The sequence below is a fragment of the Mustela erminea genome, chromosome 1 (genome assembly GCF_009829155.1).
Source record: "Mustela erminea isolate mMusErm1 chromosome 1, mMusErm1.Pri, whole genome shotgun sequence".
NCBI lineage: Eukaryota > Metazoa > Chordata > Mammalia > Carnivora > Mustelidae > Mustela > Mustela erminea.
The window spans coordinates 153,218,894-153,239,538 of record NC_045614.1 but is presented as its reverse complement, the minus strand read 5'-3'; the positions used below and the strand labels follow the sequence as shown (position 1 = coordinate 153,239,538).

The following is a 20,645-nucleotide window of genomic DNA, read 5'->3' as shown; positions in this document are numbered from 1 at the left end:
GACTTTCTGATGTCTTCCATGATTTTCTCAAGCCCAGCTATTACCCTTATGATTGTTGCTTTAAATTCTGGATCAGGTTTATTACTTATATTTGTCTCATTAGATCCCTGCCTGTGACCTTTTCTTGTTCTTTCTTTTGGTATGAATTCCTCCCTCTAGTCACTTTGTCTAGGTCTCTGTCATCTTCTCTGTGTTAGGAAAGCCTGTTATGTTTCCTGCTTCTGAGAGTAAAGGCGTTGTGAAGAAGAGATCATACAATATCCAGGGCCTGGTGCTTCAGGAAATGTCTCTGGTGTGTGCTATGTGGACTATGCTGCTGTGCTTTGGCTGTTCTTTCCCTAGGTCAGTCCTCTGCAGAGTTTCTCCTTGCCTGCAGAGGGGAGTGTTTTGACCTTACCCAGAGTGTGGTGAGTTTTAGCTAGGTGTACTCTGGTCTGCTGGGTTGAAAGAATCCTGATGCTATTTCTACAAGTGCTGAAGTTTTGCAGAACCCTATGGCCAATAGACCTGGTGTGTATGTGTGTTGGGGGGGCAGGTGTTTGGTCTTCTGAGGTAGGGACCAGCTGTGCTGGTCATCAGGCTCAGTTGCCTAAAAAAAAGCATTACTAGCAAGGGGTGGGATTGCAGGATTGGTGTAAGTGGTTTATGCTGTCACTGTTGGCACTGTGCTGCTTACTGAAATCAGTTTATGCTGAGGGGCAGAGGAGAGAAGGCACCTGCTGGCTCCTCTGACCCTGCTGAGGAAGCAGGGGCCTATGCTTGCTTCTCTCTGGGAAGCACTTTCAGAAGAAGAATAAGTTCCCCTCACATGTTACAGGGATTTTTCAGATCACTGATTTCATACTGTCTCTGGGTCACTTGCCTGCCTGGAGCAGCACTGAACACATTGGGGACTACACTTTTCAAGCCTTTTGACATTCAGAAGTCTAAACTTCAGGTACCTGGTGTGTCAAAGACCTGTGTCAGTCCTCTAGGAAAAGGTCTTTCTGCATTGGGACTGATACTGATACAGGTTTGACTCAGAAGGGCTGCCACACCAGAGCACAGGAGCATGGGATTGGGAATATGCAAGCTAAAAAGCCAGTGTCTCAGTTAGCAGCTCTTAGCAGGTGTCTCTACATTTGGGCTGAGGGGCAGGGAAGGAAAATGGTGCTTTTCAGTTTTATTGCCCCCCGAGAGAAAATGGTACCTCTCACAGATATATTCCCAAAAGAATTAACAGTCTCTCCCTGTGCCCCTTAAACAATCATCAGATTGTATAGTCTGTCCCATGTTGTTTGCCTGCCTCTGCTCCAGGAGTAGAGCAGCATCCTCAGGTTTCTATCACAGGCAAGCCCAGGACTTCCTAAACTCCAGTCTTTGAGTCCCGCGGTTGGAAACATTCACAAAATTCAGTCCCACTCATTCTCTCAGAAGTAGCTTTGGGGAAGTGTTCTTGTGCATATGTCTGTGCATTCCACTCTTTCAGCTTTCTCCATGACCAAGGCTCCTTCCCCTCCACAGCACCTGCCATCTGTTTTTCCCCCAATCTTGTCTTGGCACTTCCTACCTTCCTCAAAATGGCCTCTACCCTCCCTCTGGTTGTGTAGTTTATTCTACCAGTTGTCATATTGAAGTCTTGAGTATTCAGAATGATTTGATAGTTATCTAGCTGTGTTTCAGGAAGGAGGCAAGCCTGGGGTTCTCATACTCTGCCAATATCAATAGCTGCCCTTCAAAAAACAAGAAAGACCTTAAACAACCTAACTTTATATCTCAAGAAACTAGAGAAAGGAAAAATGAAGCCCAAATTTAGTGGAAGAAAGGAAATAAATATCAGAGCAGAAATAAACAAAATAGAGACTAAAAACATAATCAAAATGATTAATGAAACTAAAAGCTGTTTTTTTTTAAAGATACACAGAATAGACAAAACTTTAGCCAGATTCACCAAGAAAAGACTGAAAATCACAAGTGAAAGAAGAAACACTACAATTGATACCACAGAAATACAAAGGATCATAAAAGACTATTAAATGACAAAAATTGGAAAGCCTCAAAATAAACTCCCAGAAAAATACAACCTACCAAGACAATCATGAAGAAATAGAAAATCTGAACAAACTAATTACTGGCAAGGAGACTAAGTCATTAATTAAAAACCTTCCAATAAACAAAATTCTAGGGCCCCATGACTTCACTTTTGATTTCTACCGAACATCTAAAGAATACCAATGTTTCTCAAATTCTTCCAAACCATCAAAGAGTGAGGATAACTTCCATTCTCATTTTTCAAGACACTACCAGAAAAGAAAATCACAATATTTCTGATGTACATGGATGCAAAAATCCTTAAAAAAATAGCAAACCAAATTCAACAATATATTAAAAGGATCTTATGATAAAGTGGTATTTATTCCAGGGATGGAAGGGTGGTCTAAAATCTGCAAATCAATATGATCCATCATATTAACAAAATGAAGAATAAAAATCACGTGAACATCTCAACAGATGAAGAAAAGGCATTTGACAAAACTTCGTTATCTACTCATAACAAAAATTATAGCCAAGTGGGAAGAAAGGGAACGTGCCTTTCATAATAAAGACCATATATGACAGGGCCATGGATAACAACTCATTCAGTGGCAAAAAGCTGAAAGCTTTCACTCCAAGCTCAGAAGACAGGAATGCCCACGCTCAACAATTTTATTCAACATAGTACTGAAGTACAAGCTAGGGCAAGGAAAACAAATAAAAGGCATCCAAATCAGAACAGAAAAAGTAAAACTATTTGCAGAATACATATATAGAAAACCATAAGCTCCAATAAAAAACTATTAAAACTAATAAATTCAGCAAAGTTTCCCAATAGAAAATCAATATACAAAACTCTGTTGCATTTCTATACACTAACAATTAACTATTACAAAGAGAAATTAGGAAAATCCTATTTACAATTGTATCAAAAACAATAAAATATTTAGGAATAAATTTAACCAAGGTGATAAAAGAATTGTGCACTGAAAACTATAGGACATTAAGAAATTAAAGGAGACACAAATAAATGGAAAGATATTTCATGCTCATGGGTTGGAAGAATTAATATCATTAAAACGAAAATATATATATATATCTCATTAAAACGTCCATATAGCCCAAAGCAATTTATAGATTCAATGCAATCCCTGTTAAAATTCCAACAACATTCTTCACCAAAATGAAATGAATAATCTGTATGGAACCACAAACCACTCCAAAAAACCAAAGCTATCTTAAGAAAGAAGAACAAAGAGACATCACACTTTCTGATTTTAAACTATATTACAAAGCTATAGCAATCAAAACAGTATGGTATTGACACAAAAATGATTCATAAATCAATGAAATAAAATGGAGAGCCCAGAAACAAATACACACACACACACACACACACACACACACACATATATACATAATTAATTGAAATATATATATATATTAATTGAAATATATATTTCAATTAATTTACAACATATATAATTTATATATATTTATAATTAATTATTTATATATATAATTAGTTTACAACATATATATAATTTATATATATATTTCAATTAATTTACAACAAAGGAGCCAAGAATGTACAATAGGGAAAGGATCAGCTCTTCAATAAATGGTACAAGGAAAACTATACAGCCACATACAAAAGAACAAAACTAAACCACTATCTTATTCCATATACAAAAATCAACTCAAATGGGATTAAAGACTTGAACATAAGACTTAACAATAAAACTCCTAGAAGAAAACACAAGTGGTGAGCTCCTTGGCAATGGTTTTGGCAGTAATTTTTTTGGATTTGAAACCAAAGGCAAAAGCAATAAAAGCAAAATATGCATAAATAAGCAAAAATATGATTTAGTGGCACTCCATCAAACTAAAAAGTTTCTATATAGTAAAGGAAACCATTGACAAAATAAAAAGGTAATCTACTGAATGGGAGAAAATATTTGCAAATCGTATATCTGATAAGAGGTTAATGTCAAAAAAATATAAAGGATTCATACAATTCAAAAAAATATAAAGGATTCATACAATACAACTTAACAGGCAGATGGGGGTGCTTGGCTGGCTCAAGCAGCTCAGGCAGCATGCAACTCTTGACCCTAGGGCTTGTGAGTTCAAGCCCCATGTTGGACACAGAGCCTACTTAAAAAAAAGGAAAAAAAAAAAATGGGCAGAGGAACTGAATAGACACTTTTTCAAAGACAACATACAAATGGTGAACAGGTACATGAAAAGGTGTTCAACATCACTAATAATCACAGAAATGCAAATCAGAACCTCAATGAGCTATCACTCATACTTGTTACAGTAGGTAACATCAAAAAGAAATTACAAATGTTAAGGAAGGTGTGAAGAAAAGGGAGCCCTTATGTACTGTTGTTAGGAATGTAAAATTGGTACAGCCACTATGAAAAACAGTGTGGAGGTATGTAGCCACATTTCTGAAGACTCAGCAAAGTGTAGATGATGACCCAGCGAGACCAAAGGAATGACCCAGAGACAGTGCTTGAGACCTAAGTTCATGGGGGAAACTTCAAGTACGTGGAGTCCAGGAGTGGCCAACTGAACAAAGCATCTGCTGCTGGAAACTAAATGCAGCAAACTTTTATAATGTAGTAATTATCCTAGCAGTTCTCTGTAGCCTTGCTCCTCCTTGCATGGCAAATATTCCAAGAAGATAAAAGCCCACCAGCTGGACATGCTTCATTACCAAGGAGATACTCCAGTTTCGCCAACCCTGGCACCCTTGACCTGGAATGCTGAACAAAACATTTTCTACCTATCTTGCTTGTGGAAAGTAGCAGAAAGGATGCACAAGATCTATACATTCTCAAGATAATGATTAACAGAGGCATTCAGGATGTGCTTCTACAAACCAGCCATCTGGCTCTTAACATACAGAAGGTTACTCAAAAATTAAAAATAGAACTACCATATAATCTAATGATTTCACTTCTGGGTATATATTCAAAAGAAATGAACAGTATATTGAAGGACTGTCTGCACTCCTATGTTCATTTCAGCATTATTCACAATAACAAAGATAGGGAAATAACCTAAGTGTCTGTTAGTGAATGAATGGCTAAAGAAGATGTGGTGTGTGTATGTGTGTGTATATGTACACACAATGGAATATTATTCAGCTATGAGAAAGATGGAAATCCTGCCATTTGCAACAAGATGGATAGACCTTGAGGGCATTATGTGAAGTGAAATGGGCCAAAGATAAATACTGAATGGCTTCACTTATATGTTGAATCTTTTAAAAATTAAAATAAAAATTATAGTCATACAAACAGAGTAGAAAAGTGGTAGCCAGGATCTGGGGAGTAGGGCAAATAGGAAAAGATTTGTAAAAGGGTACAAGCTTTTAGCTGTAAGATGAGTAAGTTCTGAGAATCTAATGTAAAACATGATGACTATCATTGACAATACTGTAATGTGTAATTGGAATTTGCTAAGAGAGAACTTTAATATTTTCACCAAAAAATAAATACGTGAAATAGGCATGTCAATTAACTAGATGGTGAGAATCCTTTCCCAATCTACATCAAATCATCATGATATACACCTTAAGTATATTACAATTTTATGTCAGTTTTACCTCATTGAAGCTGAAATTTTAAGAATAGTTATTGCAAGTTAAAACATTCTATTCGTCACTGGCAAAGCCTTAGGCAATGTTTTCAGTAAGAGATTATTTTCTCTAAAGCTGTAAAGTTGGTCCCAAATAGTTTTAAATATCCACTTAAATGAACAAATTATAAGTTAAACTTGAACCCATGGCTAATTATGGAGAAATGAAGAGACAGAAGATCTTTGAAATTTTGGATTTCAGAAACTAAACATTAAACACAAGGTATATAAACCTTTGCTCATTTAAAGCAATTTTAGCTTTGACAACAAAATCATAGCTATGAAAATTTTGCTATAGAAGAATCAAATTAAAACTGGAGATAAAAATTAACTTGATCAAGGAGAAGTCTGTGATTCAGTCCGTTTGGGTCTCAGCTTAAAATTCTTCAAAAAAAAAAAAATCCTAAAAATAAAGACCTTAAAATCCTCAAAATGTCAGGAAAAAGGTAGAGAATGAGAATAGTCAAAAAACACTAAAATAAAAAATTAATTTGTAATTACATAAACCTCAGTTTTGGTAATTATGATGGCAGAGATGTCCTGCTATATCAGGCCAGCAAGAGGACAGCTTCTGGCATCTAACACCAACATCTTCAATGCTGAGACACTAACAACAGTAACTCCAGTGTGGTTGGTCACTGTTTGGGGCTGCAAAGCATCTGAGTATACCTTACAGGTTCTCCTTGAAGTTTTGAGCTGCCTAATATCCTTCATAAATTCTTTTCCTGCTAAAACAAATTAATCAAGAAAACCAACATTAAGTCAATTAACAAGCCAACTTGTCCCCCAACCAAGACATCATGCCTGATGATGGGGCAACTTTTCCTAACAGATATACCCAGAAGGGGTCTCATTTTTGCAATTTGTACCCAATTTTTCTTTCTTTCTTTTTTTCCCCATTAAGTAGGGCATAGAGCCTAATACAGAGCTTGTACTCTCAACCCTGAGATCAAGACCTGAGCTGAAACTGAGTTGGAGGCTTAACTGACGGGGCCACCAAAGTTGCCATTTTTTTAAATTCATTCTAAGTCTTTGATAGTGCCAGCTGTCACTCTCAGTGTATTTCTTATTTATAAGACTACATTTGATAGTGCAGAAGGGGTAGAGATCTTGACTTCAGCTTCCCCATGACTAACTCATTAAGGGATAGTTCTGCCTTTCCATCTGGGAAATCTGGGATTTCCAATATCTGTGTTAATATGGAAGATGACTGGCCCCAAAAGGCCTGGATCTCAATGTGCATTACATAAGCTACACCTAAACCCTACTAAATATGTCTTCAAAGTTGCTACCCCTTACCAAATACTTTAGTTTGTGCTGTAGCCCAGTTTTTGAGCATATAGACACTAAGTGAAAAAATCTGGATCTGAATTCTGCCTCCAAAAATATTATTTATGTAATATAAGACAATTTTCCAAACTCTTTTTACTGAGCTTCAGTTTCCTCAACTGCAAAATCAGGATAATAAAGCATCTTCTTTGCAGGGCTGTTGTTAAGATTAAATAGGTAATGTGTATAAAGTGCCTGGCATTTAAATATTTAATAAATATGTTAATTCACTTTTTAAAAAAATAGTAAAACAGACTAATGCATATGAATGGTGAAACTTAACTGAATCATCATCTTTACACTCACTGCAAGGAAAACCAGGAAATGAATAATTTTAAGTTCTCAAACTCTACAATATAAAAAGGCTATAATGGAGTAGGTACTTAGTACCATATGGACCTTGATCATTCAAAGTCCAGTAGGACTCTATTGTCCTTTGAATGATCAAGGTCCATATTGGACTCTATTGTCCTTTGAATGATCAAGGTACATTTTAAAATGTACTCAATATTACAGAACTATGAGATGTTGTTTCCTATATTATATAGGAGCATTAACAAAACACCTATTTTTAGTGGTAGTTTTTCCAAGTTTTTAAGTTATATCAAAACAGAAATAAACTCATAAGCTCTAAATGAATAGTACTATTTGTCTTAGACAAAAGCAGTCTGAAACAAGAATAACAGTAATAATTTTTGTTCAGAATTTACCATATACCAAGAAGTGTTTTGGCATGTGACATGAATTATCACAAAAACTCCATGAGGTAGATAATATTCCCAGCTTATAGAAAAGGAAACTAAAGTATGAAGACTTCAGTAATTTGTACAACTTGTAAATGGTAGAATTGAGATTTGAGGCCAGGCAGTCTGGCTCTAGAATCAATATTCTTAATTAACATTCACAACTGCACAGTAAGATGTTTCCATTCTCTGCAAGTAAGTGAAATCATATGATAACTGCCTACTTGTGAAGCATAAGGAATAACACAGAGGACATTGGGAGATGGAGAGGAGAAGTGAGTTGGGGGAAATTGGAGAGGGAGACAAACCATGAGAGACTGAGGACTCTGAGAAACAAACGGAGGGTTTTGGAGGGAAGGGGAGGGTAGGGTCGGGTGATCCTGGTGGTGGGTATTGTGGAGGGCACGTATTGCATGGAGCACTGGGTGTGGTGCATAAACAATGAATTTTGGAGCATTGAAAAAAATTAAATTAAATTTTAAAAAGATGTTTCCATTCTAGATTTTTAACTCCAAACACTTGAGGTACTTCTAAAACTTATATAAATAGGTGTATTTTTAAATTATGCAAAAGAAAGTTAAATACTATAATCTATTCTGTAATGCCATTAAATGGTATAATACTTAATGCGGATATAGAATAAATCTTAAGCTATGTTAATTAGCCACATATTTAAAATGAATTTATGTGTAATATAAATCTTGTGAAATTTTGGCTAACTACTAAAAATGTAGCTAAATATTAAACTAGCAAGGACTTGGCCATCTTTACATGGTTTGGTGAAAAAGGAATTCTCATTCTTCATTAATCTACATGTTTGGATTCCTTTATGTGAAGATTTAATTATGATATTTATGCTGCCTTCTTCCTTTTGGTACAGATCATGTAAATGGACACTGCACAAGTCCAACTTCTCAGAGTTGCAGTTCTGGAAAACGTCTGTCCAGTGCTGATGTTTCAAAAGTAAATCGCTGGGGTCCTGGAAGACCACCATTTCGGAAAGCACAATCAGCTGCTTGCATGGAAATTTCTTTACCAGTCACAACAGAAGGTAAGTTAAACATACAAATTTTTGTGGATACAACTAAAATTTTATATACTATGATAATGGGTGCTAGAGGACAAGGGATATAGGTCTTATTACAGTCAGTTCTAGACAATGAGTAACTGAAAGCCTGGTCAAGCTGTTGGCCATGACTCCAAATTCATTCTTCACTATACTTCCTTCTTCATCTCTAAAAGCAGAATGGTTCTTCTCATTGGTAGACACCTCCCCTGTTCAAGGGGAGACCTATGCCTTAATCAGTTCTCTACACTCCCAGCAGCAATTGAGTTTCCTTCCATCTCAGTGATAAGCCATTTAGTGTCTTTATCAGTAGATATTTAATGTTTTGCAACCCTCATTTCCTCAACTGTCAAGTGAATGAGACCAAGAAAAAGGCAAAATCTTAAGTTCTAAAGTTTGCAATCTTCATATGTTTTTAAAAGGATTTATTGCATATTTATGCAGTGAGTGTTGGAGCAGGAATTAAAGTGTAAGAGCTAGAAGGTCACAAATTTTCAGAGGGAGAATAAAAAAGGAATCATGAAACTTAGTTGCAACAGTATTGCTGACAAAGAACTTTGAGGAAAGACAGGAAAAAATAATCTTAGATTTTCTATGGTAATTCTTTCTATAAAGTAATTCCCCATTTACCACTCTTCAAAAAAAATTTTTAGTAATGATTAAAAAATTTACTATTTTTAAATACTAAATCTAGTTCATGGATGTGCAGATAATGAAGTTATCTCTTTCACAGGTGTATGAGTAACAAACTTGAATGTTGATGAACCATGAATGGAAAAACTTTGAAAGCATATTAGCTAGGAATTTTATAATAGGAGCAAAATGTAAAGTTATAGAAGTAGCACACTTAATCACTGGATTGTTGAGAATTTTGAGTTTTAGATATTTTTGCCTCTAACTTGTATTGGATTCTGGGACAATTGCTTAACTCTAGGTCTCTGTCACCAAATCTATAAAATTGTATAGATTATATCCAAGCTCCTTCTCATCTCTAAATTCTGTTACAAATAATTATTTTTACAAATTTGTTGAGGGATAGAAGGAGGCAATCAGGAATACTACATTTTGCTTTTTAGAAAAAAAAAAAGTCAAAGGACCTTATATTGAGTCTCTTTTTATAAAAATGAGTCAAACTGGCACCCATCAAGAAAAAAAAAGTGAATGCAGTAGAAAAAAAGAGTATGAGGAACTTGAACTCTGGAGCAATTATAAGTACAAAACGTTCCTAGTAGTATTTAACTGAGGGAGGTACATTTATGCTTATTGGAGTGTGCTCATGTATAAGTGTTGATGAGCAGGAAAACTTGAAACCATCCAGCTTCCTTTAGATGTCCTGAAGCCCTCTCAAAGATTACCATTAGCAATGAAATAGGCCTGCCTACAGCTTCTTTGGTCCCAGGTAAAGTTAGAACTGGATTTGGATTCAGGTAGGTAGCCTGAAAGTAGTTCAGGAATATAGCATTTGCTCTTTGGCCTTGGTAACTATTCCAATTTTTAGGACTATAGTTACTCCAAATATAGCAAAACCAAAAATTATGTCAGGGAAATGTATTCACCAAGAGCACTTGTGACCTTTCAGGTAAGTATCACCATAATGTTGTCAGTAGGTGGGAATTGCCAAGAAATCATTAGGAGTATTTTCAATGATTGAGAGATAGAAAGAAAGCATAATTAAAATGGTACCAGAAATTCGTATAACCTTGACAACTCAGACTAAATATTTTTTTCCAGATTACAATTTTCAACTAATTTGTGAAGTAATATAGGGAGAAAAACATAGTGAACTGGAACTCTGGAGACCACTTCTAGTCCCAGCTCTGCCAAATTTATAATTTACATTTTTGGGCTTCAGTCTCTTTATTATCAAAATAAGCTGGTGAACTGGAGAAGAGGTCTTCCAGATCAGTTAACAAGGAATCAAATTCTACTTCCCTTTCATAATTTTGGTTTTCATGAACTAAGTCTGACTTTACTTGTTATGGAAATACACTAAGAATTTTTGTTTTTCTGAATTTCTATAGAAAGCCGAGAAAATTCCTATAATCGTTCTAGAAGCTCTAGCATCTCCAGTATTGACAAAGATTCAAAAGAAGCAATTACAGCACTATACTTCATGGAGTCCTTTGCTCGGAAAAATGACCCTACAGTCTCTCCTTGTTTGTTTGTTGGAACTAGTCTGGGAATGGTGTTAATCATCTCCCTGAACCTTCCTTCAGCAGATGAACAAAGATTTACAGAGCCAGTCATGGTATTCCCAAGTGGTAAGAGTTTTTATTTATTCCTTAAATGCTACTTTTTAACATTTAGATATAAAATAATGTAGAACATTAATTTGTATTGATCGATCTGGAATAAAGTTTATAAGTATTCTCTGTACTGGAAACTATTGAAAATTTCATAAATCATACTATCCCAACATTTGTTATACAGCAAATTACCATTCCTTAGAATAAAATAATACAATTAATTCTATGGTAGGAAACTGTGGAACTGCCCACCTAAACAATGCCTTGGGAGAAAGAAAACCATAATGCAAAATTTAAAGTATTTAATGAATTGAAACATTTCTCTAAAGTTCCATGCCAGATCAGATCCTATGAGTATTTTTTATCATCCCTGAAGAACTCAGAATGATTAATCTAGGAGCAGTCTGACTTGACATGGCTTTCTAAAATCCTTGGTAACCTTCCCATCTTGTTTCAAAGGCATGGCACATAATTTATTTCCTTTTTATTCTAGTGCCTAAAGAATTTAATATAAGTTAGGAGTACTTTGCTAAAGCATGTGTTGTATTCTCTTGAATTATCTTTCTTTCCTTCCAAAGAAGAGAAGAGTGTGATTCCTCATGCAATTCCTTTGAATACTTTAAAATTTGTTCTCCGTAACTCTTCCTTTGTATTTCCTATGTATGATGTTTTCAGATAGTTTTTAAGTAGAAAAACAAAGATTTTTATTGATATATAGGATAAGGAATTTTTTTTTGGATAAGGAATTTTATTTTAAAAGTATACACACACACACAAACACAGAATACTAAGTTAGAGGGGTGCCTGGGTGGTTCAGTGGGTTAAAGCCTCTCCCTTCAGCTCAGGTCATGGGATTGAGCCCCGCATCGGGCTCTCTGCTCAGCGGGGAGCCTTCCCCCCCTCTCTCTGCCTGCTTGTGATCTCTGTGGGTCAAATAAATAGATAAAATCTTTTTTTAAAAAAGAATACTAGGTTAGAGTAATATTTTGTTAACTGGTGTGCTAAATTCATGTAGATTTTTACTTATAGGTGGAATAGTCAGCTCTCTACTAGTGTGGCAATTTAGATGTGTGTGTGTGTGTGTGTGTGTGTGTGTGTGTGTGTTGATCAATTGAATTGATCTTCTCATACTATGGATACTAGAGGGCCAAGATTAAGGTGTCAGCGGTTCTAGTTTCTTCTGAAGCCTCTGTCTTATAGATAGCCACCCTTACCATGACTTCCCATGGCTGTCCTTCTATGTCCATGTACCTCTGGCATCACCCTGTGTACCCTAATCTCTTCTTAGACACCAGTCAGTTTGAATTAAGACCCACTCTAACAACCTCCTTTTAACTTAATCACTCATTAATTTAAGGCTCTACCTTAAACTAATCACCTTCTGAGGCACTAGGGTTTAGGACTTCAACATATGAATTTGTGGGACACAATTTAGCCCACAAAATGCACTGTATTTTAAAAGTTAATCTGTTAGGGTCACTTTAATTATAAACATACTTCATGATGAGAAAATATTTTACTACATTCCTAATTTTAAAGAAATATGCACAATTCTCTTACAGTGGTTGAGTTAGAGTCAGATCAGTAAAGTCATAGTGAATTATAAAACATTAATTCAATCCACTATTTAACCAATAAATTGTTATCCATATTGGATACCTAATAAGCGCCAAGCATTCCTTACAAGTTTAAAGATGAAAATCTAACTCTTGTGTACACAAGTTTACAAGTGTAAGTGGAAGACAAATTTCTAAGAGATATTCTAACAAATACGGTTTTCTATGTCACAAGCCTAGAAATATACACATCTGGAACTAATTTAACGAATCTCTCAATATTACAGGAAAGTTCTTTACCATTCTTAACAAACGACATAGACTAAAAATGATGGCAAAATACAAAATAAGTAGAGATTTAATTTAATAATGTGGTATCTGGTTAGTAAATATTTGCAAAGCTTTTCCTTAACTATTTAAAGATAAATAATGGGAACCTGTCTTCTCCAATTTTCTGTCATTCTCCAGTTCTTTCAAGACTTCAGTTAATATATCAGTTCACCAACTGTAACAAATATAACACAAATACAAAGGACAAAGGGAGCATATGAGAACTCTCTGTACTCAATTATCTGTAACCCTAAAATTTTTCTTTAAAAAAAGTATTTTTTAAGCGATACATAAAAGAGTTAACTGTGAAGCTAGGTTCAGATGTGTTTCATAAACAACCATGGAAAAGAGAGAAAGCCTAACTGGACGATCTAAGAGACTACTATGAACAATAATATGCATATAAAGTAAACAACCTAAAAGAAACAGATAAATTCCTAGAAACATAAAACCTACCAAGACTGAATCATGAAGAAATAAAATATCTGAACAGATCTATAACTAACAAGGAGATTGAATCAGCAATCAAAAGCCTCTCAACAAAGAAAAGCCCACTTCTCCTTTTTAAGGAATCTTTTCACATTTATTTACTGTGGTTGTCTTGACAACAAATTCAAGGATATGAAAATTTGAAGTGAACTAAATCATTGGATTTTAGAATTGAAAACACCTAAAGATTATCCATTCCGTGTAGTTATCCCTTTAGTCTGTATCAGAATTACTTGGAGGGTATGTTACAAAACAGATTATTGGTCCCCACCTCCAGAGTTTCCAATTCAGTAGGTCTGGGGTGGAGTCTAAGGATTTGCATTTTTAACAAGCTCCCAGGTGATTCTACAAATGCAACTTTACATGCTGCGATGGAAAAAGCTATGATTCTTGCCTCCTATGTGGAAAAAACCCAGTGCTTCCTCCTTCTGTGCTTGTCCTATGTACCTCTTTTACTTTCACATTCTTCCACACTTGGAACACTTCCGACACCAAATGCGTGGAGGTTTTTCTTCATAGCAAGCAATTCTTTGCAACACCAGCAGAATGTCCCACAATTTAACTCGACTCTGATACTATCTGCAAGTAACTATCACATCCCACAGGTTAAGGGCTCAGTTCCACAAAACTGCCCTCTCTCCTTCCTTTAGACACCAGTCACAAGTCTAGTTTATCACCTGTGCTTATGACCCATTGGCTATAAATCTGGGGTTCCCACAACCCCCTCCTTGGGTTCAAATAATTTGCTAGAGTAGCACACAGAGCTCAGGAAAACTGTTTACGTACCTTTTACTTGTTTATTATTAAAAGATACTGATGAGCATCCAGATGGAAGAGATGAATAGGGAAAAGAAGCCAGAGCTTCCATGTCTTCTCCAAGAGAAACCCTCTCCCTGTACCTCCACCTATTCACCAACCCAGAAGCTCTCAATACCTCTTCCTTTTGCGTTCTTACAGAGGGTTTTTTTGTTTGTTTGTTTGTTTGTTTGTTTGAGGAAGTGGTGATGCAACATGGGGGCTTAAGTGGGTTACAGAGGGTTTTTAATTACATAGGCATGATTGACTAAATCATTGACCACTGGTGATTTAATTCAATCTCAAGGCTCCTCCTCCTCCTTCCCTGGAGTGGGGAAGGGGTGGGACTAAAAGTACCAGTCCTCTAATCACATTGTTGGTTCCTCTGGTAACCAGCCCCATCCTTGGATGAGGTCTAAAAGTCACCTCAATAATAAAAGACACTTGTGTTGCCCTCACATTTAGAAATTCCAAGGGTTTTAGGAACTCTGTGTCAGAAACAGAATAAAGACCAAATATACGTTGATTATAAATCACAGTATTACACATGCATATTCAGCTTAATCACAATTCTGGTTAAATTTAATTCTACCGGGGCACCTGGGTCGCTCAGCAGGTTAAAGCCTCTGCCTTCGGCTCAGGTCACGATCCCGGGCTCTTGGGATTGAGCCCTGCATCGGGCTCTCTGCTTGGCAGGGAGCCTGCTTCCTCCTCTCTCTCTGCCTGCTTCTCTGCCTACTTGTGATCTCGGTCTGTCAAATAAATAAATAATATCTTTTAAAAAAAATTTTAATTCTACCTATTTTATTTTTGTACTTGTGTAGCTGAACATACCTAGAGAAAAATATATAAACACAATAAATAGTCTCATTTTGAAATAAATCATTAATAACTTCAACTTGGCTTCTAAGCTCCCAGATAATTATATTTACTATATTTCCCTACTCCTCTCTCCCATGCTCTTGAACAATTCTATTTCTCCACTCTCCTCAAACCACCAGTATCTCCTTTGCTGTTTTCAATGTCAGCTAATGAGCATGTGTCCTCTTTCACTGAGGAAATTGAAACAAGCAGATAACAACTTCAACCACCACATCTACCAACCTGTTTGCTTATATCTCCAGGGTCTCTACATTCTCTCCTGTGTTATGACTAAGCTGTGTAACGGCCCAACTTGGCCAGCTTCTCTACTGGTACACTCAAAAAAGTCAATCCAGCAACTTTTCCTCTGTTTCCTTTACATAATTATATTATATTTGCATTATTACTCCTTATTGTGTAATTATAATGGTAATCAGTACTTATCTTTCTGCTAGATCATTATACAAACATGCTGCTTGTTCTCCCATTAAAAGAGAAAAACTTGGGAGTGCCTGGCTGGCTCAGTTGACTCTTGCTCTCAGGGTTGTGAGTTCGTCAAGGCCCACACTGGGTGTAGAAGTTACTTAAAAGAAAATAAAAAATCTTATATAAATAAATAAGAGAAACTCTCCTGAATCTATCCTCCAAAATGCTCCTTTTCATTTTTTTCTTTAATGCAAAATTCCTTGAAATGCTTGTGTTGTATTCACTATTTCCAATTTTCTTCTCCGTTTCTCTCCTCTCCATTCTGAAGCTTTCTCCCATACCCATCAATATAACCTCTATCTAGGTCACCACTGACCTCATGGTTACATCCAATGGTGAGTTCCCAGTGTACATATTACTTGACATGTCAGCAACATATTGCACAGTTTACCATTGTCCCTACATTAAAAACACTTCACTTGGATTCCAGAACAATTTATTTACCTACTTTTCTTCCTAACTTTCTAGCCATTCCTTATCAGTCCACTTTACTGGTTCCTTCTCATTTCACTGGACTTAAAACATCAGAATGCCCAAAGACTGACTTGAACCTTTTCTGTTTTCTATTTATATTCAAGGCCAAAATGAAATCTACCATCCTCATGACGTCAGTGCCATTGATAATCTGATGGGTCATGTATTTGTATTTATTGTCTGCAACCATCTCTAAATTTCTGACATAGATATCCAGCTACATAACATCCACTTGAATGTCTAATAAGCGTCTCAAACTTACCATGTCCAAAACTGAGTTCCTGGTATTCCTTTCCTTTCTCCCATATTCTTTCCCACATCTGTTAACAACAATCCAATCCTTCCAGTTTCTCAGGTCAGAAACATTAGAATCATCCTGGACCACTCTGTTTCTTTCACACTCTAAATCCAGTTTATTAGCAAATTCTGTTGGCTTGACCTTTACAGTATCATCATATTCTGATCATTGCTCACTATCTCTGCTGTTAACACCTCACTGGAGGAAACCTCCATCCATTTCTTGCCTATTAACTGTTCTCCCTTTGTTCAAACTTGATTCCCTCTAGAATATGCCTAGCAGGAATAGTGATCCTGTTAAATGAAAATTTGATTACAACACTCTATTCTCAAACTCTTCTTCATACCAAGTAAAAGTCTAATGTTTTTGGCATTATCCTTTTTTCCCATGGGACACTGGTACAACTGTTTTTTAGTCCTTGACCCTCACACTGAAATGCCTAAACCCTGCTCTCCTATCTTCTTCATAACCCTTGTAGAACATTAACAGACTTCTTAGTTGTTGTTGTTGTTGTTGTTGTTGTTGTTTTTTAATGAACATTTTGTAGTTTTTTTTTTAATTTAATTTCTTTTCAGTGTAACAGAATTCATTGTTTATGCACCACACCCAGTGCTCCATGCAATACATGCCCTCCATAATACCCACCACCAGGCTCACCCAACCTCCCTTCCCCCTCCCCTTCAAAACCCTCAGATTGTTTTTCAGAGTTCATAGTCTGTCATGGTTCATCTCCCCCTCCAATTTCCCCCAACTCCCTCTCCTCTCCATTTCCCCACGTCCTCCATGTTATTTGTTATGCTCCACAAATAAGTGAAACCATATGATAATTGACTCTCTCTGCTTGACTTATTTCACCCAGCATAATCTCTTCCAGTCCCATCCATGTTGATACACAAGTTGGGTATTCATCCTTTCTGATGGAGGCATAACACTCCATAGTTTATATGGACCACATTTTCCTTATCCATTCGACCGTTGAAGGGCATCTTGGTTCTTGCCACAGTTTGGCAACCGTGGCCATTGCTGCTATGAACATTGGTGTACAGATAGCCCTTCTTTTCACTACATCTGTATCTTTGGGGTAAATACCCAGTAGTGCGATTGCAGGGTCATAGGGAAGCTCTATTTTTAATTTCTTAAGGAATCTCTATGGGGCCCCTGGGTGGCTCAGTGGGTTAAGCTGCTGCCTTCAGCTCAGGTCATGATCTCAGGGTCCTGGGATCGAGTCCCACATCGGGTTCTGTGCTCAGCAGGGAGCCTGCTTCCTCCTCTCTCTCTCTCTGCCTACCTCTCTGCCTACTTCTGATCACTCTCTGTCAAATAAATAAATAAAATCTTTAAAAAAAAAAAAAAAAGGAATCTCCACACTGTTTTCCAAAGTGGCTACACCAACTTGCATTCCCACCAACAGTGTAAAAGTTTTCCCCTTTCTCCACATCCTCTCCAACACATGTTGTTTCCTGTCTTGTTAATTTTGGCCATTCTAACTGGTGTAAGGTGGTACGTCACTGCAGTTTTAATTTGAATCTCCCTGATGGCTACTGATGTTGAACATTTTTTCTGTGTTTGTTAGTCATTTTTATGTCTTCTTTAGAGAAGAGTCTGTTCATGACTTCTGCCCATTTTTTGACTGGATTACTTGTTTTTTGAGTGTTGAGTTTGAGAAGTTCTCTATAGATCTTGGATACCAGCCCCTTATCTGAAGTGTCATTTGCAAATATATTCTCCCATTCCCTGGGCTGCCTCTTAGTTTGACTGTTTGCTTTGCTGTGCAGAAGCTTTTGATCTTGATGAAGTCCCAAAAGTTCATTTTCACTTTTGTTTCCTTTGCCTTTGGAGACATGTCTATACTCCCTAGAGCAATCTATACTTTTAATGCCATTCTGATCAAAATTCCACCGGTATTTTTCAAAGAGCTGGAGCAAATAATCCTTAAATTTTCATGGAATCAGAAGAGACCCCAAATTGCTAAGGAAATGTTGAAAAAGAAAAACAAAACTGGCAGCATCACATTACCTGATTTCAAGCTTTACTATAAGACTTCTTAGTTTTGAAGTGGATTTTATTTTTATTTATTTTTATTTATTTATTTATTTATTTTTTTAAAGATTTTATTTATTTATTTGACAGAGAGAAATCACAAGTAGTCGGAGAGGCAGGCAGAGAGAGAGAGAGGGAAGCAGGCTCCCCACTGAACAGAGAGCCCAATGCGGGACTCGATCCCAGGACCCCGAGATCATGACCTGAGCCGAAGGCAGTGGCTTAACCCACTGAGCCACCCAGGCGCCCCTTGAAGTGGATTTTAAAACACAAATGGGATAGTAAATCACCTAAGCATGTTATTTTAAAATTTTATCAATTTTAAGTACTTCAAATTATAGAGTACTTTCTAAATGGACTATATTTTTATTTATCATCCTTCCTTTCTCAAGTGTCTGTTTTATGTACACTCCTGAGGCATATCACCCTGGGTTAATCCCCTTACTCTCTCTGCATGATGTCAGAGGACAAAGGAAGGAAAAGACTGCTGGGGCATTGCTTAAGGGAGAGTCTGGTGATGTCCAAAGGTCAATCTATCTCAAGTTACCTCCTAAGCTGTACCGTATTCTGTCCTCTGGGACTGGTAGAAAGACCCATAGGTAATAATTGGTCATGGATATTCAAATTTGGAGAATCGAGGTAAATAAATTTCTTTTCCATATAAAGATATATAACCCTGCCTAAGAGCCAAAGGATTTTTTAATATAATCAAAATTGCTAGCCTGAATTTTATATGTTAAAATTTCATGAAGTGTTCAATTTCAAAAGAAGAAAAAAAAACATTTTCTAGTAAATGAGCCTAAGAAATAAGGAAATGGACATTGGGGAAGGTATGTACTATGGTGAGTACTGTGAAATGTGTAAGCCTGAGGATTCACAGACCTGTACCCCTGGGGCAAATAATACATTATATTTTAATAAAAATAATTTTTAAAAATAAGGAAATGGAATCAGATGGTATGATTTTTTCAGTTGAACTTCTTTCAATAAATGAAAATTATGAATTTTCTAAAATTTGCTTTTTAAAAAAAGATGTTAAGGGGGACTATATAGTATAGTAAAAGAATGCTGGATTAGAAATTAGGAAACCTGAGTTCTAGTTCAGGCTCAGCCACTAATTTGCCATGTGATGTGCCCCAAGTCTCATCACTTTTCTGGGTCTCCATTTTCTCATTAATAAAATGAAAAGATTTGATAAGTTGATGTCTTAGGCTCCTCTGAGACCTAACATTCTATGATGCCAAGTTATTGCAAATGATGAACTCATAAATCTACTGGTTTATTTATATTACTGCAATATTATGACACCATGATATAAATTATCATTATAAAACATTTACTGCCCATAAATGAATAATAACCATTTTAGAAAGAATTTCACATTTTTTTTTTGAATTTCACATTGTTTTTATAGGTACCTTCCTCTCACTGAAAGGTGCTGTGCTAACATTCTCCTGTATGGACCGAAATGGTGGATTAATGCAGCCGCCATATGAAGTTTGGAGGGATCCAAACAACGTAGATGAAAATGAAAAATCTTGGAGAAGGAAACTGGTCATGAACTGCCCCTCTCCATCCCAAGAAATAGGAGATCATCAGTATACAATAATCTGCTCAGAGAAACAAGCCAAAGTCTTCTCACTGCCTTCTCAGACTTGTCTTTATGTTCATAACATCACCGAGACATCTTTTATACTGCAAGCAGATGTGGTGGTCATGTGTAACAGTGCCTGCTTGGCATGCTTTTGTGCCAATGGGCATATCATGATAATGAGGTACTTGCCTTCTTTATAAATTATCTGGTAATCACAAAAATGTGACCAAGGTACAGTTCTGAACAGTATGTGTAATGTGCAATCAAGAAGCAACATGAGATTATTGCTTCATTATATTTGTGAATGATTTGTTTGAAATTTAAGGAGACTATGAGGTTTTTATTTTTTACTTTTTGCTTTTGCTAAAAATGCTTTGTATTATGAATGAAATATGTATTTTCATTGATTTTGAGGAATCTAAGGAATGAGTAATTTTTCTAGTCATTCACACATTCATTCACAAGCATTTACTGAATAGTGTTATCTCCCAGATATTATGCTAGGCATAAAATATAAAAGTGAATAAACTACAAGGAAAAGAAATGAACTTACTTTTACTGTTTTATAGTCCACACAAGAACTTTACATATAGAGTTAAATTTGGTCCTTATAATTTCTATATGACATAGGAAAACAAAGTATTATTTGCATTCTCTATTTTACATATGTTAAT

At 36.1% G+C, this 20,645-nt stretch overlaps 1 protein-coding gene across 9 annotated transcripts in view; it reads left to right on the top strand.

The window, feature by feature from the left end:
• Window positions 1-20,645, top strand: part of STXBP5L (syntaxin binding protein 5 like) — a 542,570-nt gene that overhangs the window by 504,953 nt on the left and 16,972 nt on the right. For all 9 annotated transcript variants that reach the window (XM_032347423.1, XM_032347416.1, XM_032347410.1 and 6 more), the window contains 3 exons: window positions 8,617-8,787; window positions 10,824-11,063; window positions 19,792-20,152. In XM_032347423.1, coding sequence (XP_032203314.1) covers window positions 8,617-8,787; window positions 10,824-11,063; window positions 19,792-20,152 — 772 coding nt within the window. The remainder of the gene's footprint in view (window positions 1-8,616; window positions 8,788-10,823; window positions 11,064-19,791; window positions 20,153-20,645) is intronic.